Source organism: Bactrocera oleae, chromosome 2 (genome assembly GCF_042242935.1).
Source record: "Bactrocera oleae isolate idBacOlea1 chromosome 2, idBacOlea1, whole genome shotgun sequence".
In the NCBI taxonomy this organism is placed as follows: Eukaryota; Metazoa; Arthropoda; class Insecta; order Diptera; family Tephritidae; genus Bactrocera; species Bactrocera oleae.
In genome coordinates this window covers 59,714,635-59,740,911 of record NC_091536.1, presented here as the reverse complement: position 1 = coordinate 59,740,911, position 26,277 = coordinate 59,714,635, and the positions used below count along the sequence as shown (strand labels likewise).

Here is a 26,277-nt window from a genome sequence, read left to right as displayed (position 1 = left end):
TTTTATATAGAATTTCGATTTTACTAAACTTCCAAAAGTACGGTTAAATTACCTTATTAATCAACTGCGCCACACCAATCACCGTCTTCTGCGCATTCGCTATCGGCATACACAAGATCGCCTTTGTCGCGTCAATCTCATTCTCTGTCCGTATTTGATTATGCTCTCGCACCCATTCATGTACATCACTGATATTCACCGTCTGCCCGGTGGTTGACACAAATTGTGCAATTTGCGCTAAAGTGGAGTTGCACAGATCATTGACAGAGGGGCGGGAAATATTGGCCGACTGGTTGGAGGCGCCCAGCTCGAAAAGAACTGTGAAGCGCGTGCGGGACATTTGCTATAATATAAGTGAAAAACCATGAGGATGAGTGTTGTAATAACTTTAATTCTATACTTACTTTGTCATCTCTTTCCTTATCATCCACATCCTTGATGGCGCGGTTAAGTCGAGTCTGTAGTTGATTTGGTTTCTCAATAATTTTCTCCAAATGACTCTGGCAAAAAGTAAAATAAACAATTAACTTGTTAACTTCTTATATTAAATTAATTAATAATATATTATAAGGTTGATTTTACATGTAACCCTTCCTACCTACCGCCTCACAACAGTCCAAATCCAGCAAAAACACGGCACATCTCTCACATTTAAGCAGCTCTCGCGCTTCTGTCATAATTTTTGTCACTAAGCATTCCAAATTATTTTGCTCCTCAAATATATTTCGCGCCAAACTTAAGAGTATTTGGTTGCGTCGATATTCCTGGACGGACATTTCGAAGAGTTGTGCGTTTTGTATGCCAATGCCGCAAAAAGTTAGGTAACGACGGAAAATTTCGACGTCATGCTCATCAAATTCCATGGAACCTGCCGAGAGAGTAGAAAACTTTAGTGCGAATTCATTATTTCAGTTTAAACAGTAGTCTTTTTATCTATCTTGCTTTTTGAAGTCGTTAGTTGAAAGTTAAAAATTATATATGTGAGTTGTATTATGACTGCCCTACTCCCCCCCAACTCGAAATCCTCGGAAAAACGCACTTCCTCAACAAGAGAGATTTAGTAATTAATTTATCGTACCACCTTAGGATTAAATATTGCTACCACCTTAGGATAAAATATTTTAGTTTTTTACAGATGACTTGATATTGACTTAAACTTAGATATGTTTTGTGATGTGTAAAACACTTGTTGCCGAAGGACCACTTTAATATGTATCTTTTAATTTTTTCTCTATTTGAAGCTATAATTTATGATCTACTGTGAAGTCGCTATCTTCACGAAATTTAGCATAAATTATTGTCCAAAGAAACTGCAGAATCTCCAAACCAATTATTTAGATCGGACTAGAAAAAATTTTTATTTATGAAGAGTATTAGAGCTTCGATTTGATAAGTCATCCCCTTGATAGTCCTGATTTGGCACCCTATGACATTTTTTTATTTCCGTACTCAAAAAGTAAACTAAGAGGTCAACGTTTTTCGACACCCGTAGAAACGGTTGATGCGTTCAGATGGCATGTTTTGGAGATACCTCAATCAGAGTGGCAAGAGTACTTCGCCAAAAGGTTCAAACGCATGCAAAAGTGTATAGATCTTAATGGAGAATATTCCCGAAATATAAAAAACAACTTCCGTAATAGTTGTTGTGTGGCATTGGCAACTTAACTTTCAACTGTATTAGAGTAGAGTTGTACACCGAAAAATGAGCATAAATTATCAAAAACACGTCTCAAGTACTTTATCATGTCCGTAAGCTGAAAGAAAACGTAAAACATCATCATTACCATTAGGCAACAATCTCTCTAACCATAGAAAATATTTTTCATCATTACTACAGGGAGAGAATAGTCGAATAGTTTTAATTTAAGTAGCATATCCAAACATTTCAAATTCTCGTAATGTTTTTATGCATTCTCAGCCACCTACCATTGGTTTTGTTGATAATCTGTGCCACACCTATGACGTCTCCTTCGTAATTGCATATTGGCATCGATAATATTGCATTTGTTTTGTAGCCAGTCTTTAAATCAATCTCACAATTAAAACGTGCATCCTTGTATGCTTCCTTTATGTTGATCATCTCTTTTGTTTGCGCCACCATGCCGGCAATACCCACACCGAAAGGTATTCGTATCTCCTCCAACTTAGCCTTCTTAACAGCATCCTTGAGCGCTGTAAATGACAAATGAAACCGTTGCATAAGAATCAATAGTCAGTTGCAAAAATAGCCAAGTAGCAAAAGTCATTTGCAGCATTGCAAAAGAAAAACCGAAAAATATAACGGAGATAAACCGATTCCATTTTGTATGCATTGCTGCTGGATTTCATTTGCATGCAACGATGAATTCTTTGGTTCACACAAATACTGCTTTAAAGGTCTCGTAATACATAACAATGTACTAAGTTTTTGTAATTTGGACTCACCTGTCTTTTGTGTCACATCGAAGAGCTTTGCAACCAGGTATTTATTGTTCGGTGGCCCCTTGGCTAGGAACAATGAGCCACGATCCGCATGAGTAAGCAGTCCTACATTGACGAGGATTTTATGGCACAACACATCAATATCCAATTCATTGGCGACATCACGAATAAGCTCCATGAATAGTTCACCTTCATCCAATTCCATTAGGTGACGTCGACTATCAAATACAGAATGGCCGGAGGATGTGGACAGTGAGCGGGACTGAGGTTTCTGCAAAAAAAAAAGAACCAATGTGAAAAAAAGGGAGAGGAGAAAATAAAATATGGACAACCGGTAAGCTGTTTGAAGAGCAATGTATAAATGTAAGAAATAATGTACAAGTGTCAATGACAGTTCTGCATTTTCCCTCTTGGATTAAAGATGTTACTGCTTCGTTAGTGATTATGATAGATTCCATGTGACTGTCTATCATAGTCAGTATCATGTCAAGTATTAGGGTTATCAATTGTTCAATGGGAACAACAAGTTTATGAGGTATATATTAAGATTAAGTGAGATATTTAATTCTCATATTGTGTATGATATAAGGAATATAACATCGACATTTTTATAGAAGTACTAGAAGGCCGTGGTCCCGCCTTCCTGTGACTAAGGTATTCGTTATTAAATTATATTGTAATATTATTCAATAAAGTAAAAATGAATGAATTTATGCAAAACCGTTGTAGGCGATATAAAAATCCAGTGGTTAAAAATTGGAATTTTTATTATAAACATTTTTAATTCAATTTAATTCAACATTCGGTGCACAAAATTCTTGGCCAATCCGTCTCTACCTACCTTCTATCAGATGAATAATAGATGAACAAATCTTCAACCGAATATTATTAGGTATGTACTTATGTACATACATTGCGAAATTCACTTTGAAAATTTATGCCTTCACTTTCATCAACAAAATAAGATACGTGTGGCAATCGTGGACTGCCGCGGTAAAGCTATTGCATAGAATTATTTATCAACTTATGCAATTATAATTATTTATTTATTTTTATACTCTCGCAAGCTGTTGCTACAGAGTATAATAGTTTTGCTCACCTAACGGTTCTTTGTATCACCTAAAACTAATCGAGTTAGATATAGGGTTATGTATATATAAATAATCAGGATGAAGAGACGAGTTGAAATCCGGGTGACCGACTGTCCGTTCGTCCGTCCGTGCAAGCTCTAACTAGAGTAAAAATTAAGATATCTTTCTGAAAATTGGTAGACATGTTTCTTGGTACCGTGAGACGGTTGGTATTGCAGATGGGCGTAATCGAACTACTGCCACTCCCACAAAACACCATTATTCAAAAACAAATAAATTGCCATAACTAAGCTCCACAACAAGATACAAGACTCTTATTTGGTATACAGGATCACAATAGGGTGGAGCATCTGCAGTTAAAAGTTTTTTTAAAGTGGGCGTGGTCCGGGCTCTAATAGTTTTAATGTGCATATCTCCTAAACCGCTAATGCTATAATAACAAAATTTATTGGAAGCAAATGTTCTTAGAACCTCTATCTACAGTGTGAAAATGGGTGAAATCGGGTGGCAACTTCGCCCACTCCCCATATAACGGTACTGTTAAAAACTACTAAAAGCGCGATAAATCAAGCACTTAACACGCCAGAGACATTAAATTTTATCTCTGGGATGGTATGAGATGACTTTGTAGGCGTTCAAAATTAGACAGTGGGCGCGGCACAGCCCACTTTTAGGTGAAAATCCATATCTTGAGATCTGCTTAACCAATTTTAACGAAATTCGGTACGTAACATTCTTCTCATATTTCTATGCTATAGTACGAAAATGGGCGAAATCGGATTACAACCACGCCTATTTCCCATATAACACCATTTTAAATTCCATCTGATTCTTTCGCTTTCCACTATGCAAATCAAGCAACAATGATTATATCGAGGTAAAACTTTTCGTGAATAATACGTTTAAAGTATGCCACCTTGTGACCAAAAGTTGTCTAAATCAAACCAAAACTGTTCAAGCCCCTAGATACTGAATATGTGGACCCCAGTGCCCATAGTTGACTTTATACCGAAAGAATCGGTCAATGTTTAAGATATATAATTAAAATTCATATAATAAAACAAAAAAGGAACTCTCGACCATAGTATGTCTTTGTGTCAAAAATGGGTTGAATCGGATCAATACTTCCTTCAATAAAGTATTGCCAACACCTGAAGTAATTCTCGGGCTTTGATCCTTGCAAGTTGCGAGACTATAAAATGTTCGTTTACACTCGAACTTAGAACTTCCTTACTTGTTTATGTAGTATTTTTTATACTCTGAACAGGGTATATTAAGTTTGCAACGAAGTTTGTAACACCCAGAAGGAAACGTCGGAGACCCTACAAAATATAATATATACATAAATGATCAGCATGATGAGCTGAGTTGATTTAGCCATGTCCGTCTGTTCGTCTGTCTGAATATATACAAACTAGTCCCTCAGTTTTTATGCTATCGATCTAAAATTTTGCACCTGCCCTTTTCTAACAAAGAAGCTACTCATTTGTCGGAACGGATATCGGACCACTGTAGCATATAGCTGCCATACAAACTGAACAATCGGAATTAAGTGTTTGTATGGGAAACTCTTTCATTTGACGAGGTATCTTCACGAAATTTGGCATGTATTATTATTTAAGGCATTAATCTAATCTCCGAAGAAATTGTATAGATCGGATAACTATAGCACATAGCTGCCATATTAACTGAACGATCGGAGTAAAGTGCTTGCATGGAAAATTTTTTTATTTGACGAGGTATCTTCACGAAATTAGGCACAAGTTATTGCTTAAGGCAACAAATTATTCTCCACAGAAATTGGTCAGATCAGATCACTATATCATATAGCTGCCATACAAATTGACGTTCGGAATCAAGTTCTTGTAAGGGGCCTTTGTATTTGTGAAGGGTATTATAGCTTCGGCGCAACCGAAGTTAACGTTTTTTCTTGTTTTTCTTTAATATTAATTCAAGTTTTTTTTAAATATTATTTTAAGTTACACTTTTTGAGCGTGGTGACCGATAAGAAAACAAATTTATTGAATAAATGAGAAATTAATATTGTTTAAAATATTTTTATTATCTTACAATTCATGTAGGTTGTTCAGGAATTTTTATCATTGAAACTTTAGGTTTATTTTAACTGAAATAAGAAACATAAGTTTAAAACTAGATGTCCGCTAAATATCTGAAGAATATCGCGGCAATGGAGGTCCCATATTTTGTTGTGGATTCTTGTGGATCATTCAATTTTTCCAAAAAAAAAGTTGTCAACCGTTCTGATATTTTATCAGCGAAGTTGATGTGGAAATCGCCGGCCAAGATAAGTATAAATTTATTACCATTGATAATCCGATTGAAATATCAAATTTTAATTGTATTGTTTTAGTCAAATGAGTTGGAATTTCTTGATTCTGTCCCCGCGCTCGAAACCCCTCGATAGGAGCTAGCAATAGCTTAAATATGGCGAATGATTTAAAATACATAAGATTGCCTGACCATAATTGTTGCATCAGGAAATTGAATTCGTCAACACCTATGTACATATTTTGATAAAAATAAAAATAACCGAATTACTGAATCATTTAAGATCCTAGTAATTATTTTCTATGCTCGGAAAAATATTGCCAATTAAATTTTTTTTTGCGTGCACAACAGTGCAATGGCTGCAGCTCTTTTCTGCCGTTCTCAGTATCTAGCAATTGTTCGGAAAAGATTTTTACTGTTTCAGAACTTCGCCAAAAGAATTACTTTAAAACATACATTTATATTATCGAAAATCATCAGACAGCTGTAGGACAACACCACCGAAAAATTAATTGTTGCTTTTTAAATCTTGCGTTGTTCTGTGGAATGTTTCGAGTGATTGTTGTAGCAAGATTTTTGGATTCATTTTCTTAGCATTTTAGTTAAAATTATGTTATTTAGTTATTATTAACAATTATGTTTCTATGTTTCTTCTTTAATAAGTTTGCCACGAAAAAGACAACGCAAAAATGGAAGACGACCTAAAACGCGTCCAAGCAAAACAGCTGTCAAAACTGAATTAAACGTTAAAAATGACCGACCTTGGCAGCATAAGTAAGGGATATGAGTACCAACATTACGCAATAAAACAATCGAAAATCGAATACACGTAGCCCGCGAAAATTCAAAATTTCCGATACTTTTTAAAAAAATCTCATATATCGGCTAATCTGCGAAATTTCTTAATTAAATTCATAGATCATCTTTTTATGTTGTCTAAAGCCCTTATCTCTAATATAATGATATCCGTTTCACTCAATTTAGCCTCCTTGGTTGAGTTTATATCACTTATATCTGATTTGACCTAACTAGGTTGATTTGAATATGAATATCTTGGAAGAAAAATATAGTATTGAGGCTAAGTGATTCTACAACTTCATAAGCTAATAAGATACCATATATAATAGTAATCTTTTAACGTTTTCGTCAAATAATTAATGTTGAATTATTTCGCTACATTTCTTAATATAAAGTTTTACCAACATCTGAAAGTACCATAGTTGCCCGGCTTTGAGCTTTGCGATAGTATAAAATGTTCGATTACAAGCGAACTTCTTTACTTGTTATATAGGTCGGCAGAAATCCTTCACTGAACCCTCCCCGAGGGTGCCGACTGGTAATAGATACCACAGTTTCACGACGTAAGCGGGGACGATCTGGTAACAGTCCGCCCCTGCCGAAGTTGTGAGGAATCTAGCTAAGGTCAGACTTCTTATCTATGTGTTCGGTGTTCCTCAATAGCACAGCATACAGATAAGGAGCCTTACCATCGTGAGACCATCTATGAACCTAAACACAAATAAACAAATTCAAAACAAAAATCGGAAAGAGCCCGGATCTCCAGAAAAAAAGCCGGAGGGGGCTAGTTGCTCAAAAAAAAAGAGCACTAGTAAAGGAGCAGAAGCTAAAGCTGGCCCACAGAAAGTGGTAGCGCCGGAGGCAGTCTGACCCATACCTTGCAGAGAGTGGCCTGTATTTAGTATTCAGGACCCAGAAGTGGAGTTGCAACCGCCAACCAAAGACGAGCTAACCAAAGAGCTCCAAGCATCGATTGACTGCGCGAGAACAGTCATACCCAACTTTAAGCTGAAATCTCCAGTAAAGGCAGCATAGCGACTGAGGTCAGGCTAAGCCGTCAGCCAAACGACCGAAAACTAAGGGCGTGACGCCCGCGAAATCATTTGCAGAGATGGCCCGGAACCGAATTGTCATTGGCGTTCTGGATGAGGGGGACCCCGAAGGAAGAATCCCCAGAGCCCAATGGAAATGGGTGCAGGCTGCGCTGACAAATGTTGCGCTGGAAGTGCTGCTAAGCAATCCAGGTCTGCCACCGTCATGCACATATGCGGGCTGGTACTAGGGCCAGGTTAAAATGATTGCATGCGACGACGAGAGATCGGTCGCACTATTCAAAGCTGCTATAGCCAAGGTAGGGGAGGTATACCCCTGCGCAAAACTGGTAGCAGGAGATAAAAAGGACATACAACCCAGACCAAAGACAAGAGTATGGATCCCGGCTACACCGTCACAGCCAGACCAGATTATGCAGCTCAAAGGAGCCTGCAACCCGAGTCTGCCCACGGAGGGGTGGAAGTTCGTCAAGGCATTTGAAGACAGTGTAGCAGAATCTGGCGTGGAGACCAAAAGGGCCACGATGCAGATTCTGCTGTTACTAACAAAGGACTCTATCGAACCGCTGGCGAAAAGTGGTGGGGAGATAAATTACGGTTTCACGAAAGTTAGAATTACACCGTACAAGTCGGACGCCGATGCTGCAGACCATCTAGCATCGGAAAGCGAGGCATGCGAAGTAGGGGAAGATCCTATGGAGTCCTCGAACGATGTAGAAAGTATAGAGCAAGGTGAGTGTTCTTCCGGGTCTGAGCTTGCTGCCAGACTCTCAAACTTGTATACTGAGAGAGAGCTTTTAATACGTCTTCTACAAATTAATCTTCATCACAGCAAACTAGCTTAAGCAACCTTAATTACCCGCTTGGCAATAAAACAGCCTGAGTTTGTCCTCATTCAGGAACCATGGGTTAATGGAGGGCATATTTGCGGACTGGGGACACCGAGCTATAGGTTATTTATGGCTAATTGTCAAGGTAAAATCAGAGACTGCATAATGGCAAAGAAAAACCTTAACGTTTTTATATTACATCATTACAGCAACAACGACACAGTAACAGTAAGCTGGAAAACGAGCACATGTAGTTATCGGCTGGTATCGAGCTACATGCCATACGAGGAAGAGCTGGTGCCACCTCTGATGGTAAAAGAGGTGGTACGGGATAGCGAGGCATCCAAGGGCATGATTATACTTGGATGCGACTCAAACGCGCATCACCCAGTCTGGGGCAGCACAGATGTCAACGACAGAGGTGAGTGTCTCTTTGATTACCTATTAGGCACTAAGCTACTGTTGTGTAATAAGGGAAGTACACTAACGTTTATCACAAGAAACCGACGAGAAGTACTGGATATCACGCTTGTGTCGGAAGTATTATTTGACAGGGTAATCCAATGGAGAGTCCTCGAAGAACATTCCTTTTCGGATCACCGATATATTGAATGTATATTGCCGATAAAGGCATTGACTTCAGGAATCATAGGAAAACGAACTGGCACGTGCACCTGCAAGAGCTGGAAAAACGTATCCCTATGATTCCGGCATTTCAGTCCAATAGTAAGGAGGATCTCGACATCCTCGTTGTTCGATTCACTGCATCTTGATGGCAAGCATTAGAAGTGGCTTGTCCAATAACACATAGCAGGGGTAAAACCAGGCCCCCCTGGTGGCCTCCCGAACTTAAAAAGTTACAAGAAGAATGCAGAAAGCAGTTCAATTTAGCCAAACAATCCCAAGACGAATTAGAATGGGATTATTATTACAACCTCCTTAGGTCATACAAAAAGGAAATTAGGAGAGCAAAAAGAAATTCTTGGAAATCTTTTTGTAATGATATTGAGAATACAGCGGAAGTGTCTCGACTTAGGAAAATAGTTGCACAATCGGTGCATAGTATCGGTTATCTTCAGAAGCCAGACGGCAGTTGGACGGTATCCAGTGAAGAGTCGCTGGGACTACTAATGGATATCCACTTCCCAGGTAGCTCTGAAAGGTATACTGTTGAATATACTTAAGAGAGTGGAGCAGAAATAAACTTCACTCTTATAAACACAGTGTCAGAAAGCAACGTACGTTAGCCAATAAATAGCTTCCAGCCCTTCAAGTCGCTCAATTACAGCAGTCGCAGAATTACAAAATGGATTGGCTAGTTACCATTCTTAAGGGGGCGCTGCAATTAAACTATATGCCTTCGCTGTGGAGGGAAGTCAAGGTAATAAACATACTTTAGGCAGGTAAAAGCTCGCATACAAGTAAAAAGGACTTTAGACCAATTAGTCTCTCCTCATTCCTTTTAAAAGCGTTGGAAAGGCTAATAGAACTACATATACAAGTAAGAAACAAACTAAAACCAGATAAGCTGGCTGCTTCGTAGCATGCGTATTCTAAAGGAAAATCCACAGAAACAGCGCTGAGCTCTGTGGTGGTGGAAATTGAAAAATCTCTGGAAGTTAAAGAATACACTCTAATTGCCTTCTTAGATATAGAAGAAGCCTTCAATAACATCCAGCCTAGGGCCATACTGAGTGCGCTTAAGAATCTGGACATCTCTGAACCTCTCAGAAAATTAATTGAACAGATGCTCATAAAAAGGTCAATAATTTCAAAGCTGGGAGCGTCAATGATGTGTAGATCCGTCCCAAGGGGTACACCTCAAGGAGGCGAGTTATCCCCACTTCTCTGGATTCTGACAATGAATAAGTTGTTGTGGGATCTAGAAGACATGTACCTATGTAGGGGCCTACGCTGACGATGTGGCGGTATCGCCTAGAGGTAAATTCCCGAATACTCTCACAAACCTTATGCAAACGATCTTGGAAGATATAAATCGTTGGGCTGTATCGTGCGGATTAAACCTAAATGTTGGTAAGACAGAGCTAGTATTGTTTACCAGGAAGCATAACACTTCAGTAGTTACGGCGCCATTAATTAATGGTTGCAGACTAACAATTGGTGATAAGGCAAGCTAGGGATTGGATGCTAGGGTGAAGAAATGAAAAGAAATCTACACCAAATGGGGGCTAACGCCTCGGATAGCTTATTGACTCTATACAACAGTTGTCAGACCAATCATGACTTACGGTATATTGGTATGATGGCCAATAATGGATAAGAAATACGCGATGAGGCGTATGGAAAGTATATAAAGAGCAGCCAGTATATGCATTAGTGGAGGTCTTAGAACAACGCCTAGCCAGGCACTAAACGTAATTCTACATTTATTGCCAACAGACCTGTTCTGTAAGCAAGTAGCAGCAAAGTTAGCTCTCAGACTAAGGGAATCCTTCCAATTAGTCGCCTGCAACAAGGGGCACTCTAGAATACTTAGTTTATTCCCGTTTCTACCCAAAACCACGGATTTCCGAAATCCAATAGAATTGAAGCTAAATTCGGTTCACAATATTGCCTTCCCCACCAGAGAGGAGTGGGAAAGGGACGAAGTACCTTACAACGACTATTGTAGAAGCTGTCAGGAGGTAGAAGAAGAGGAGTCTGTAAAACATCTTCTATGCGAATGTAAAGCTCTATACAGGAAAAGAATCGCACTATAGGTCATGGGTTCCTTGACGACGTATCAGAAGTTGCTATTGTAATATAAAATTATTTGTACTGATGAGCTTCATCAGGAGCACAGGTTGGTTGAGAGAGGCGACGATAGAGTGAGGGAACCCGGTGGTATCACAATGGGCCTCCTATAGGCCTGGGTGCGTCGTTAGAGAGCCACTCTACCTACCTACCTACCCACTTGTTATATATTATACGTATATAGCTGTTGTGAGCTTATATCACAACATATTGCATTTTGAACTGTAAAAACCATTTTGCAATTGGTGACCGCTCCGATATTTCAGAGGCTAGCGTTTTAAGCTAAGTTCAAGTTAAGAACGCCCTATATAACATATGTATGTCTTCCAATAGCGTTGTCCATAGTATAATAGTTTTGCTTAGTTAAGGGATAACAATTTAAATTTTTTCGCCAGCCACATTGCTAATTTCTCTAAATTTGTTCTTAGAAATTTCGAAAACGATAACTGAAACTTTTTCCATACCATTATACAAATGCAAAGCTCGAGGACTTTATATTGTGAAACGTTAGTTTGCCATGCAGTGACTTAATTATGTGAGCACGAGTGTATGTATGTATTTATGTGTGTCTCTGGTGTTGTTTTGAGAATAATCTGTGGCATGTGTCACATGGTCTTGCTGTGGGAATTGCATTAAGGTACAGATGAAATTTAAAATTGTGTTATATGGGAAGTAGGCGGGGTTGTGTGGTCCGATTTGTGCCATTTTGACACCGTTATGTTGGAATGCAAAGATCATATCTCGTACCAAATTTAGTTGAAATTGTGCTAGCCGTTCTTGAGGTATGGGATTTCACCTCATGGTGGGCGTTGCCACGCCTATTGTCCAATTTCGACACCTCCTATTAAATCTTTCCGTAGCATCTTGGCTGTGAAATTTAATGCTTTTAACATATTTTTTAGCGAGTGCATAATGCCTAATTACAGTTTTATATCTTAATGTATGGCTTAGTTATAGCATTTTATAGATTTTCACTTGTCATTTTGTGGGCGTGGCAATGGTAAGTGAAAATCGATAAAATGCTATAACTAACAAATCAATCCTGTTTGCTTGAAAAGCAGATGCCATGAAACCACCTTGGCATACAACAGTTATACTTGTATTACTCACACACTCAATGCCCTCAATAACACGAGGAGAATTATTACGCAAACAAATCGTTAAATTTATGAATAAACTTTATGGATCACGTGTACAATTTGTAACTAAAGTACTCGTGCATAATACACAGAAGCTACATTGCAGTGGTCCAAAATGCAGTAAACAGGAAACAGGAAAGAAAAAGAACAACAATTGAGACCCGCATTAAAGCTTGCATGTAGCCTAAAAATGGCATCACACCAAGTGCTACATATCAACAACTGGCAACGAACACAACTTTATGGCAACATTTATGAAAAGCCGTATAAAATTTGTAGCGTGCAAGGATGTACGCGCCCAAACGCACGCCAGCTGGCTTAAGAAGCGCGACAGAGCAGCACCGACTGCGGGCAGCTTAAACGAGTTGTCTGATGTTGACAGCTACTAATTTGTTGTTATTGCAGTAGCTGTTGCACACTTTTATGAGGCTATTGTGCCGTGGCATTGTATAAACGCTTTTATTAAGTTTTTATATCTGCGTATATTTTGAAAAGTATGCTTTTAATGAGAATTAATGCGAGTACATCATGCCACATAGTAAGGTGGCTGCTGTATTTGAGTGTACGCCGAGCTGTGGTGCTTGGTTGTTAAACAATAATTAACGGTTAATGAAAAGAGTGCACTGCAAATGGTGCAACAGCAAGTCAAAGCTGGGGAAAAGGAGAAATTAAGTGGATTTGAAGACCGGAAGAGCGCATAAGGCGGAGCTGTTATTCGAGCATGTCGTTACACATTAAATTACATGACTACTCGTAAGGATATTAATGCGTTCTCTCTTATTTGCTACACTCACCTGTACCGGCGATGCCGCCATCCACTGCTGAAAGAGATCAGACGTCACCGATGGCCGCTTCGGTGGTTTTCGTGACTCGATAAACTCATGCAAGCGCGACAAAGCCTCGGGAGGCGCACGCTCCATCAGCCATTTCTCGAAAGATTCCGGCTTTTCCTCGAATAAACGCGCCACTTCGTCAACCTCTTGCTGTGTAGCTTCGCGACGTATCACCTTCCCGCCGTTGCTGCACGTAATTGCCGCCATGGGAGTCGCATTTGCTGTCGGACTGCTGCAGTTAATTGGTGAATTGAGCGCCGTATTGACCGCGCTACTGCCGGTCGAATGCACTAACGTCGTCATGTCGCAAGCGGAAATCGAGTTATTTGTGCTGGTGGTCGAGGTGCCGCCATTGTCCGTGGAAAACATGCGGCCACGCGTAACTGCCACAGTTGTTGTGAGTGACTGAACTGAGCCGCACGAGTAACGATTGCTGGTCAAGCTAGTTGACATGCCGTCCGTGTCGCCCGCAACCTCCGCACCAATGTTGTTATTACGATGAGATTGTTGGTCGGCTTTTATTATAAGTGGCGGTGGCGATTGCGCCACATGAGCATCGCCATTTGTGAAGGATTTATTTATGCTGACAGCTGGGTCATCGACTGCGGCTACTTTGCTTTTGGGCAGGGAGCCAGTTATATTACCAGCTGACGTAAAGCCAACCTCCGTTGTTGTTGCCGCTGTTGTTGTTGTTGTCATTGTCACTGAAGTGTCTGTCATCTTAAATTGGATATGTGCCCCGTGGTTGCTGTTGCTGTTGTTTTTGTCGGCGTTGCTGTTCAAACATAAAACTAGTGTTGGAAATCATTGGCAGCAACAAAACCGGCTCAATAGCCATTCCATCACATACCACCGACGCTTTTGCTGCTGTTTAGCTCGATATGTTAGTCGATTTTATATAAGCCCGCTGTTGGATATGATTATCTTGTCGGTTCGAACGCTTCTAAATGTGCAAATTCTTATTTGTTGCTTTAAGCACTTGCAGTTTTGGATATTTGTGAGCGCCTAATTTGCTGCGCCTACCGAGTTGATGCTTCCGGCACGTTCCATTGTACGCCCACTTACAATGCCGCGCCACCGCATACGCATATATACTGCTAGTGCTGTATGTACAAGTATTTACTTCGAAAGTTGGCCTGATTTTCTAGTTATAATCAAATTGCGCCTTCTCACTGACACCAAAAGAGCAGCCCAAAAAGCACGACGTTTCTCGCTTCGGCTCTTCACTGGCAACTTGTTGTGCTTTGTATTCTGGAAATAATTGTGTGGTTATCCAGTCGATTTACTGTTATCCTTTTCACCTGCTGCTAAGCGGATAATTCTTGGAAATTGCTGCTTCACTCAACAAATTGCTTTATTAAGCTGCGGTCATTTGTAGAGCAGCGTTTACTTCTTAATTTCAATATTTTTTCTGGTCTTCATTATTTAATTTAGTGATCTCAACTGTTGGCTATATTATTATTACCTTTATTCATTCAAGAAACTATATGTAAATATCCAGCTACGCATCAAATCGAAAGTTAGTTCGTCAGTAATGGATTCATTTCATGTTAAATAAGTTCAAAAACATCTGGTGGCGAACGTTAAAGTTTGTGTGGTTATTGCTGTAAATAATAAATTTGCTCGTTCAGTTCAAATGGAAGGCTAAAAATAAACTTTTCAAATTTAAATTAATATTAAACGTACTAAATACCTAAGGACTTAAAGAGATGTATATATACAAATTACATTAAAGATATATATATGTACATTATCTTAAATAACCCGATTTACTGCGGCTTATTTAAGAAAACCGAATATATGAACAACAGTTTCTATTGCGAACTTTTTATCGCAATTATCGGGCAATCTGTAAGATAAATTATATAAACTCAAAGAGAATCTTTATCTGATATTAATATGTCCGTGTGCCCGAAATGGGTTGAATCGTATTAATAATTTCCTTAATCCCCATATACCTAAAAGAAAAATTTTCGATTTTCCAGCTGACTTTATACCGCATGTATCGGTCATTATGTGAGTTATCTTAATGAAATTAAAAAACGGGTTTTTTTATAACAATGTATCTTTGTGTATAAAAGGTATAAAATCGGGGGAAAATATTGCTCCAGCCGCCATATAACTAATTATAATAATTTTCAAACATCCGGTTAACTTTATCTCGCATATATTGGTAAAGGTATGTGAAGTACCTTAATGAAACTCAGATATCATCTTTTTCTGTGGCAAAAATCGATAAAAGCGGTTCAGTACTATCTCTATCTCTCATGTATTAAATTTAAATTTCTGATGGACTTTATATAGTATATATCGGTCAATATGTAAGATAATATTTGACTGCTATAGTTAATGACATGCTATAGTTAAAGTCGAAAATATGTGATATACATATATCACATACTCGTATAATGCTTTTCGTTAATCTAACAAACCCTATGTTGAATATGTTGGTCAATGTATGAGTTATATATTAATAAAATAAATGAATTAAAGAATTTTCCCCGGAACCTTGTAAGTTACAAGAGTGTGAAATGTTCGGTTAGACACGAAATTAGCTTTTCCTTACTTGTTTCATTTTAACAAAACGTCGTTCTAGTTGGTAAGCCCTTTAATATATAAATAAATCGAAATGAGTTTAGATACACTATTAATTATAATATTGAAAATATTCGCTACAAAATAATTGTACAAGTACTTACAAAAGACTCGAAGCAAAAATTTAAAGAAATTATAACAACATTGCCGAAACGTTTAACCTTCGCACTAGAAGATTGACAACCAAGAATGAATGAAGTATTCTCGGAACATTCCATTGCCGCTGCTATGTAAAAACTGTAATTGGCTTAGGTGTGAATTTGTTTTGTTTTGTCTGTTATTTCTTTTGAAAAAGCACATAAAGGTTATTCGTAGATTTCTTTGGTTATCAAATATGGAAGTTCACAATGTTAAAGCTATTCTAAAAACTTTAAACCAAAATATGGTAGCTTTTTCGTTTCATCACTTTATTACCTCATACACTCTTGCATCGAATTCAACTCTTGGACTTAGTCGTTGCTTACACATGTTAATTTTTTGTCAAGAGAGCAGTGCTGAAAGATAGCGAGCAGAGAAATGGCGACTTGAAGACGGCTAATAATGTTATATATTCTTTCTTAGAAACACAAAAACCAATGACGTTCGAGCAGTTATTGACATAGTTCCGTTATGCTGATGGAAAGAAAAAATGATCAAAAAATGTTTTAATATCCTGGTCTCCACGGTGCAACCAAATATAACATCTGAAAGATAAAATATGTGAAGATACCATAAAATATAAAACACTCATGCGCACATACATGTATCTAGTCCTATGTCTCTAGTGGCCCTGTGCAAAAAGGACCGTATTTCATCTAATAGCATGTGCACTATGCAAACTATTACATTCCATGCTTGTTGAGCAGTCGTAAAGTAAACGGTCGGGACACACATCCATCCGAAAGTATGCAGAATGTCAGTGGCTGTAAATGCCACTGCGGCATGCGATGGCAATTTGTTAGCACACACTCAGGGCATGGCCCAGAGAGTGGGGATAAACGGTAGTTAGAATGGAGTATAGCAATGCTGTTGAGGTTGCATGCTGTGGATACATGTGGCAATTTCATGCAAACTACATATTATCATAAAGCCACATGGTCACAAGACCGCACGCCATGTTTTTTCTACGTCTGCTCTGTTATAACTTTATTGTTATTTTGTGGAATAAATACACAAACAAATATTTGTAGTACACCTACACTTCCGTTTACAATTATAAAATTAGTGGTAGCCATTGTGTGTAAGTTCGTAACTGTAATATAGTATGTTTTTGTTCGCCGCCACATGAAAATGGCAAAAACTTTAAAAGAGTTTTAAAGTTGGAAGAAAACGAGCTGTGTAGGACCCAGATGAATATTGGCGTAATCGGACCAATTAAACGAAGACCTAATAGGTCCATAACTATGCTCCACATAAAGATATATAACTGTAATTCGCTACAAAGGATCGCGATAGCAAGAGATACCTGTGTGTTAAAAAAATGTTTAAAGTGGGTGTGGCCCTGCCCCTTAAATGGTTAAATGTATATATCTTTAAAACCGCTGAGACCAACTCAACAAAAGTTTCCTTTTCTTTATACGATATGAAAATGGGTAAATTCCGGTAATAACCACGCCCATTATATATCTCAGGAACTATTTTGGAGAAAAAATTATCCTGAAATTTTTATATCGGATTACAAACACGCTGATTCTTTTGCTCTACTGTTTACGAATCAAACATCAATGAAGTTATCATCTTACGCTCAAATATTGTTGAAATCGGACAGTAACGTTTCAAGAACCCAGACACCAATAATGTTGGTCAGTCTGTGAGGTCTAGAAATGAAATTCGGGAGAATATTTTTGTTATGACAGCGGATCAATACTGCCTTTATCTTACCAAAATTAAGTAAAACTGTAACATACTATCGCTTAATGTCGAAAATGCACAATATCGATTCAAGAATTACCTCAGTTCCCATACACTAAATAAATTGATTTTTGTCATTATAGCAGAATCCATGCAAGCTCTCCATTCCGATCGTTCGGTTAGTATGGCAGCTATATGTTAGAGTGATCCGATCTGAACAATTTCTTCGAAGGTTACACCATTGTCTTAGATAATAACTCAACATTCTGCCAAATTTCGTGAAAATATCTCCTTAAATTAAAAAATTTTATTTGTAAGCACTTGACTCCGATCGTTCAGTTTATATAGCAGCTATATGCTAAAGTGGTTCGCTATCGGTGGGTCCAACAAATGATCAGCTTTTTGGGTAGAAAAGAATGTGTGCAAAATTTCCGATCGATATCTTAAAAGCTTAGGGACTTGTTCGTGTATATACAGACAGACGGACATGGCTAATTCGACTCAACCCGTCACTGGTCAATTATATGTACACATACTTCGTGGCAAATTTAATATATCCTGTTCAGGGTATAATAAGAAAAAAACGATTACCTCTGCTATATGTAATACCCTTCACAAGTGCAATCTTTATACATATCATAAAAGGGTTAAAGAAATTATTGTCTTGATTTTCATCGCTCAGTTTGAAGTTATATGCTACAGTGGTCCGATCTTTGCCGAATCTTGTAAAGATACCTCGTCAAATAAAAAAGATTTCTATCCAAGGACTTGAACTTGATCAACCAGTTTGGATAATTATTTGTGCCGAATTTCGAGAAGATACCTTTTCAAATCAAAAAGCTTAACATACAAGGATTATATTTCCATCGGCCAGTTTGTTTGGCTATATGCTATAGTTGTCCGATATTCGCGGTTCCGACAAAAGAGCAGCTACTTGGCGAACAAAGGACGTGTGCAAAATGTTAGATCGATATCTCAAAAACTGCGGGATTAGTTTGCGTATATACACACGGAAAGATAGACATGGATAATTCGACTCAGCTCCGCATGCTGATCATATATATATATATATACGAGTATACGTCTCCGACGTTGCCTTCGCTCTATCGTCGAATAAGGCTGTTGAATTATTTCGCAAAATTTGTAATATTAAGGGTTGCAACATCCGAAAATTTTTCTCTGCCTTTGATTTTTTAAAATTGCGAAAGTATCAACTGTTCAATGTGATATAAATGATCTTTTAAACTTGACTAAGTCTTACACTTGGTGCATTTCAATATTACCATTGCAAAAGTGCCACATGAGGGTCTGTAATTCACCCATAATATACATATATGACTATGGCATGTGCGCATTTGTCAAATTATTTACTGTTTGTGCATTTCTGTGAAGTGTTGGCCCGCGAGTGTCAAATGCCACAAATTAGTTAAATGCTGGTTAAGCCTAAGGCGGTGGCAGCCAAACTAACACATTAGTGTTGTCGACAATAATGAGCTGGGGCTAATTTCAGAATGGCGTGTGCAAAGCAATTTCCAACCATTTGCACATTTTCAGTTGAACTCGAGTAGATAATTTCTTATCTCGACGTGCGAGTGTGCGACCAATGCTGCTGTTGCAGTTGCATTTGTCAAATGACATCGCCGCGATACCCCGCCCAAGTCAACGAGCCTTCGGAGTGCGTGCCACCATTAGCGCATGGTGTGTCAAGTGGCCTTAAAAGCTGAAATAACCTCATTGATAATATGGTCACGTATTCCTTGCATTCTGTACTCCATTTAACACCCATTTAAAATCGTTGATGTGGGAGTGAAATGGAGCGCATCGTCATGCCACAGTGCTTTGCATTCACTTTGTCACCTTAGTGGACCAAGTCATGTAAAGCGATAGTAGTTACTGATTCGTTTTGGCTGCGAGTTTCTTATAATGCTTATGCTGCTTTAGTGAGTTCAGTCCAGTTCAATTAATTTTATAAACTATATCGCCATATTTTCGACTAAATCCTGTAGGGTGTGCAGATTCACCTAAGTCAAGAATTAACCTAATTCTGAGCTGACCTACTCTTGACATTCGACAGTGCTATTGCACTACGATGAAATGGCGCATAGATTAATTTTAGTGTTATAACAAGTAAGAAGGGTTAAGTTCGGGTGTAACCGAACATTTCATACTCTTGCAACTTGCAAGGATCAAAGCCTGGGAAATGCTTTCAGGTGTTGACAAAACTGTATATCAAACTAGGTAAAGTATCGCTGCAATTTCATCCATTTAGGGCACGAGGATATACTGTTATTAAAAAATATTCTTTCTGAATTTCATTAAGATTTCTTACATATTGACCGATAATAAACCGGAATAAAGTGAATCCGATAACAATTTTCGAGCATATTTACTCTTGCCCTTATGTTGCTACGGAGTTTAATAGTTCTGTTCACCTAACGGTTGTGCGTAACACCTAAAACTAATCGAAATAGATATAGGATTGTATACAAGTATATACAAATGATCAGAATGACGCGACGAGATTAAATCAGGATGTCTGTGTGTCTGTCCCCCCGGTCCGTGCAATCTGTAATTTGAGTAAAAATTAAGATATCTTGATGAAACTTGGTACAAATGTTGCTTGGCACCATAAGAAGTTTGGTGTTGTAGATGGGCGTAATTGAACCACTGCCACGCCCACAAAACTCTCAAACAACTATAAAATGCCACAACAAACCACTAAAATAAGTTATATATATATAATTTGGTACAGAAGATTGCATTGGGGAGGAGCGTCTATGGTTCCTAATAAGTTAAATGTATATTTCTCATAAATCATTCTAGCTATATAACCAAAATTTTCACAGAAATAATATTTTTGACACTTCCTTCGACAGTGTGCAAATGGATTAGCCCGCTCATTCCCTATATAATGTTTTTTTTTTTTTAAACCACCAAAAGTGCGATAAATCAATAACTAAGTGCGTCAGAGACATTCAATTTTACATCCGGGATAACACAAGATTGTTTAAAAAGAACCGTTGTCAATATCGGACGATGGGCATGGCGTAGGCGAAATCATATCATCTCACAATGAGAAAATAAAGAAAATAGCCGAAATCGGACTACACCCACGCCTACTTTCCATATAGCATACTTTTAAATTTCATATGATTCCTTCACTTTCCAGTTGACAAATCAAGCACCAAAGAATATCTTAGGACAATACTTTGCACAAATAATGCTTTAAAGTTACCATCTCAAGTCTAAAAATTGTCAAAATCGGACCATAACTGTTCAAGCCTCCAATTACGGAATATGGGGCGTGGTGCTAACTTTTTACCGGAAAGAACGGTCAATCTGCAAGATAAATTATTGCAATTCGGAGAGAATATTACCCCAATCTTTCATATACCTAATATAAGATTTTCAAACTTACGGTTGGCCTTATGCCATATATATCAGTCAATACGTTGGATATTTTATATATATACTTTAGCTTAACGTATAATATTTATAATATATTTTGTATAGTTTAATGCCGAAAATATGCGAATTTAGTCTACGAATATTATCAGGACCTTACTTTGATGAACCTTCTACATGACAACGCCAAAGTAGCATGGGATATATGCTATGACTTTCTTGCAAACTGTGGTTGAATATCTTTAAACCCAGAATTTTAAAATATTGAATATCTCCTGACTTCTCAAAATAAAAATTTAAAATAATTTAAAAAATTAGGAATAATATTGTTTTTTATAAATACAAAGATACAATAGTATTAGAAAAGATTTTTACAAATGGATCTGCTGGATAAAGCTGTAATGGTGCTCTTGTAGAAATATTTTAGATGTTTTCATAAGCAATTTTAAAAAGTTTTTGAAAAGTTTGCTCAAGTTAACCATAGAGTGGCCATGTTATATCTACAAGTATTTGCGCGCATAACCAGAAAGTATTAAAATTTCCTTAGTCCAACAACATTTTATAAAGCACGCTGCTCAAATAAGGAGCGAGCAAACCAACCCAAAGATGTCGAAAACATCGCTGACGGCTTGAAGCACTTCCACCCGGCCCCTCACGCAGTAACGCTCACAAAACAACAGTTGCGCTCACAACCAAATCAAGCGAAGACAAGTGCACAGATGACCCCTCAAAGGGTTTTCTAGTATTGTTCTAATTGTTATAATACTTCTGTAGACCGCAACCGTTCTCCTCTGCTGGTTATGAGTTTTTGTGGAGATTTCCATTCTACTTTAAGCCACAATGCATCGAAAAGGGGCGGCAAAAAGGCAAACCTGCAACTATGGTCCTCAGTCTGAGTAAACAAACACAGCTTCTAGTCGCCAACTTCCACGTCTGCGTGCAATTCTTTGAGAATTAAATTGTCTTCCACTGCACAATTCTGTGGAAAAGTTTTAAGTACTAGTTGCATTTGGCCAAAGAGTCTGCATAAACCTCAAAAGTGTTTGCGTTGCTGCTGAGAGTAGCACCAACTCTAATAGCAAATGTTTGGTAGACTTGGTTAAATTGTGGTTGCCAAGTGTATTTACCAGTATTAGACAAATTGAATTGAAATTCTTAGTACAAATTACTTCAAATTCAATCAAAGATTAAAAAGCAATAGTTATTAACCACTTTCAGTATTAGTGTGTTTTGTCCATTTAATGTAAGTAAAAACACCACTGGTGGATATTTCGAGATTTATTAAAAAACTTAATTAGCCGGCGTACACATCCTAGGAAATGGTGGAGAATGTCACAGGGTTGAGTCAAACACACAAAATGATGGCTATAAAATATAAAATGAAAATATTAGTGACGAAAAAATCGACTCTCAACAACTACATTAATTAATGAACAGGGTAGATTATTTTTGAAAGTAAAAAAATCATAGTAGGATGAAACCCATTGAAAAGAAAAGATATGTTGATAAATTGGTTGAATTTTTAAGGGTTTGTCACTACAGGTGTTGGTACAAAAGCTGTACCTACAATATTGTTATTTTATCATTCGTTTACATTTATTTAACCAAATTATTATGGCGATTTAAGCGAATCGATATTATTGCTTTCAAAAATGTCTTGTAAACTATTATACCCAATTGTTTGATATTTGTGGAAAACTAATAACAAAAATTTCCTTTATAAAACTAACTGCTTGTATATACATATAAAGTGAATAGAAAGTTCGAAAATTAAAAAGTATCAAGCTACATAGAGGAAAACTCAATCTACAATGGCTGCATTCATTTAGCACTTCATATTTTTGCGATTAACAGCATTTGTGTGTGTGGTAGATATCAAAACATCCGGATATATATTTTCTATACACTTCTATCAACTCTATAAATACTTCGGCTAGTTTAAGGACTTATAAACAACCCTTAGGTGAATGTAGTATAACGAAAGAAAGAGTGCTCAAATGTCTACCAATCTACTACTATTGAGGTACCTAAAACACATCAAAAATACGAATTCCAAATTCGTGCAACATTGACATTAGTCAGGGGACAAGTATCAGGGGCTATCCAAACTAATCTTTGGCACTGCTTTTATGGAATTTGAGAACTGTACATCTCTTACTTCCAGAATAATTTCACTGGAATTACTAATAATCTCAAGTGCTACGCTTTTTGTCAGTGAATTAATTTATACCAAAAGTATTGCATTGCGGTATTTCCGGATAAGTCATAATTAAAATTCGAGTCCTAGGGACCACCCTAAATTTTGCTGTTAACTGATTGCCTTTCGCGAGAAAATTTCCCGTATATATAATATTTAGCAAGTTACTACAATATTTCTTGATGAAGACAATATGATTTAAGTTCGCGAGGGCTATTAAGCAGTGAGCCCACCCGATTTTGGTAGTTTTTTCAATGCTGGTACTTTTTTATCTAAGTCAACACTTGTCACTACTTGTCAACCATTATAGTTGAATGGCGCACACCCATACTTGTGCAATAGTCACCAAATGTAATCCAAAGTGCAACAGTGCAGCTCAGTTACGCGACTTAGCACCTCGTTTCGCATACAAAAGTCACAGCTAAGCTGCCACTCTTAAGCATGTGCAAGAGAGCTTGTTAGTACGGCTAAGTAGCGCGTGAAACAGTGCCTACTGTGCAGTAAAATGGCGCATAAAATAGAGCCGCAAATTAAAAGTTAAAACCTTCAGCGCCTACGATTGCTGGAGCAGCTGGTGGGAGGTAATTTGTTATTTTTTTGCCTTCATCTACTTGCACGACAAGCGCCAGAGGGGTTTTCATCCACGTAAAAGGCATGATAAATATTCAATTAAGTATTCATTACGCTTCATTAAACGTTTCCGGGAGTTTTACGCCTTACGGCGGCAAACACTTTGAAGGTATATTTCTTGAGCAGCGAAACACAAGTACACAAACATATTTACACTGCTATAGGTGTTTTTGTTTTCTATTAGACGCCGTAAACATTGTGTGCGGTATTTATTTAACCTGTTCATCTGTAAATTTTCTCAATAATTAGTCGGGCATTTATTAACACGTTAAATGTAATTGTTGTTGTAATTATTCACTTTCTCCGTCGTCATGTAAATTTCACTTAAGTACAAGGTACACTGAAGACTAGCTGAAAGGAGTTATCTTAATACCACTTCCGTTCGATTATTCTGGCGATGAAAGTCGTTATCACACCTATTACATTTTTATATTCTAAACAGAGTATATTAAGATTGCCATTCAATTTGTAATACCTAGAATCAAACGGCAAAGACCCTATAAAAAATATACATAAATGATCAGCGTGACGAGCTGAGTCGATTTAGTCATGTCGGTCTATCTGTATATACGCGCCGAGCCTCAGTATTTGAAATATCCATCTGAAATTTGGCACACGTCCTTTCTGCCACAAAAAGCTGTTCGTTTGTCGGAAACGCTGATATCGGCAACTGTAACGTAAAGATGCTAGTTGGGTTCTTTTTCCACTTTCTGAACAAATTTACCAAACATAAGGAATACTGACTTTTTAAATGTTTTCATTACCTAGTTTTGCCGTAAATCGAGATCATCCGTTTTTAACCCTTAAAAATTCAACCATTTCCCTTTCCTTCCTCATCCCGACTTCAGATCGCCCGTAAATTAATTTTCCTTTAACTGGGTATAACTAAATTAAATGAATGTTTTTAGACCTTTCTTTGGAGCAGAAAATTATGTACTAGAATATAATTTTTCAAGGCAGTAGACTTTTGACATAATATCAAAAACGTATTATATTATATACACGAGGAAAGAAATATGATGAAGGCAAGAGTTAAATCGAAAATACAGAGCTTTTTTGCGTTGAATCCTTATTATCAGGATCAAACCTGAAACTTTAGGGAGCGTTAGTAGTTTTTTTATTTCAGCTGTTAATTATACTCTCGCAACTTTTTGCTACAGAGTATAATAGTTTTGTTCACATAACTGTTCTTTGTATCACTTAAAACTAATCGAGTTAGGTATAGAGTTATATAATATAAATGATCAGGATGAAGAGACGAGTTGAAATCCGGGTGACTGTCTGTCCGTCCGTCCGTCCGGCAAGCTGTAACTTGAGTAAAAATTGAGATATATTTATGAAACTTGGTAGACATGTTTCTTGGTACCGTGAGACGGTTGGTATTGCAGATGGGCGTAGTCGGACCACTGCCACGCTCACAAAACGCCATTAGGCAAATAAATTGCCATAACTAAGATCAACAACAAGATACAAGACTCTTATTTGGTATACAGAATCACAATAGGGAGGGGCATATGCAGTTAAAAAAAATTTTTAAGTGGGCGTGGTCCTGCCCCCTAATAAGTTTAATGTGCATATCTCCTATACCACTGAAGCTATAATAACAAAATGCATTGGGAACAAATGCTTTTCGCATCTCTATCGACGGTGTGAAAATGGGTGAAATCTGCTGACAACTGCGCCCACTCGCCAAATAACGGCAAGATCCACAATGAAATCTAAAATGAGTATACCATTTGACTCTGCGAGAGTATAAAATGTTCGGTTACATCCGAACTTAGCCCTTCCTTACTTGTTTTTTATTAAGTTAGTCTTTTTATTGTATATTTATATATTTATATTACATATATTCCTACGTATATTTATAAAAGTATTTCTCAAAAAAAAACATACTGAATATGAAGTCAAAACATTAAGGACAAAAACTACAACTACATGAACTCTGGCAAAAACATGTTAATAAGAGGAAAGATTCTCAAATTAAGATTTTATTTACGTCTCTTCCAGCTAGTTTTGATAGTAATTCCCTGAAAGCTGTGAAAATTCTGAAATAATCAACGACGTCAGTAAGAGGATTAATGTTGCAAAAAAAAAAAAACGTAAAAGCAAAACAACGAGCAAGCGAGTTTAATTGCAACAAAACGTGGGAGATATGAATGCCACGTTGCACTGAGTTTTGCAAACTTAATGAAGTAACGCAATTAAAATGAGCTAAGTGCAATCAGTGGAAACTGAAGAAATCGCAAAATGTTGGTGGAAAAATACGAATAAAATCACATATACACACATACGAGTTATATGCAGCAAGAAAATTATTTGAATATATTTATAGCTTCTCTCTTGTTTCCTAGCGCCATTAACATGCAACAAGCGCCAGACATACTCTTCGCAGGAGAAGACATAACAACAAGCC

General features: G+C 37.5%; 1 protein-coding gene across 1 annotated transcript in view; it reads right to left on the bottom strand.

Annotated features, from left to right (window-relative positions):
- Pde6 (phosphodiesterase 6) overlaps nt 1–26,277 on the bottom strand; it is a 91,153-nt gene that overhangs the window by 4,340 nt on the left and 60,536 nt on the right. The window contains exons 3-8 of the mRNA XM_036378394.2: nt 13,169–14,811; nt 2,425–2,692; nt 1,927–2,172; nt 603–868; nt 405–500; nt 53–343 (exon numbers count right to left, since the gene is read on the bottom strand). Coding sequence (XP_036234287.2) covers nt 53–343; nt 405–500; nt 603–868; nt 1,927–2,172; nt 2,425–2,692; nt 13,169–13,927 — 1,926 coding nt within the window. The 5' untranslated portion in view covers nt 13,928–14,811. The remainder of the gene's footprint in view (nt 1–52; nt 344–404; nt 501–602; nt 869–1,926; nt 2,173–2,424; nt 2,693–13,168; nt 14,812–26,277) is intronic.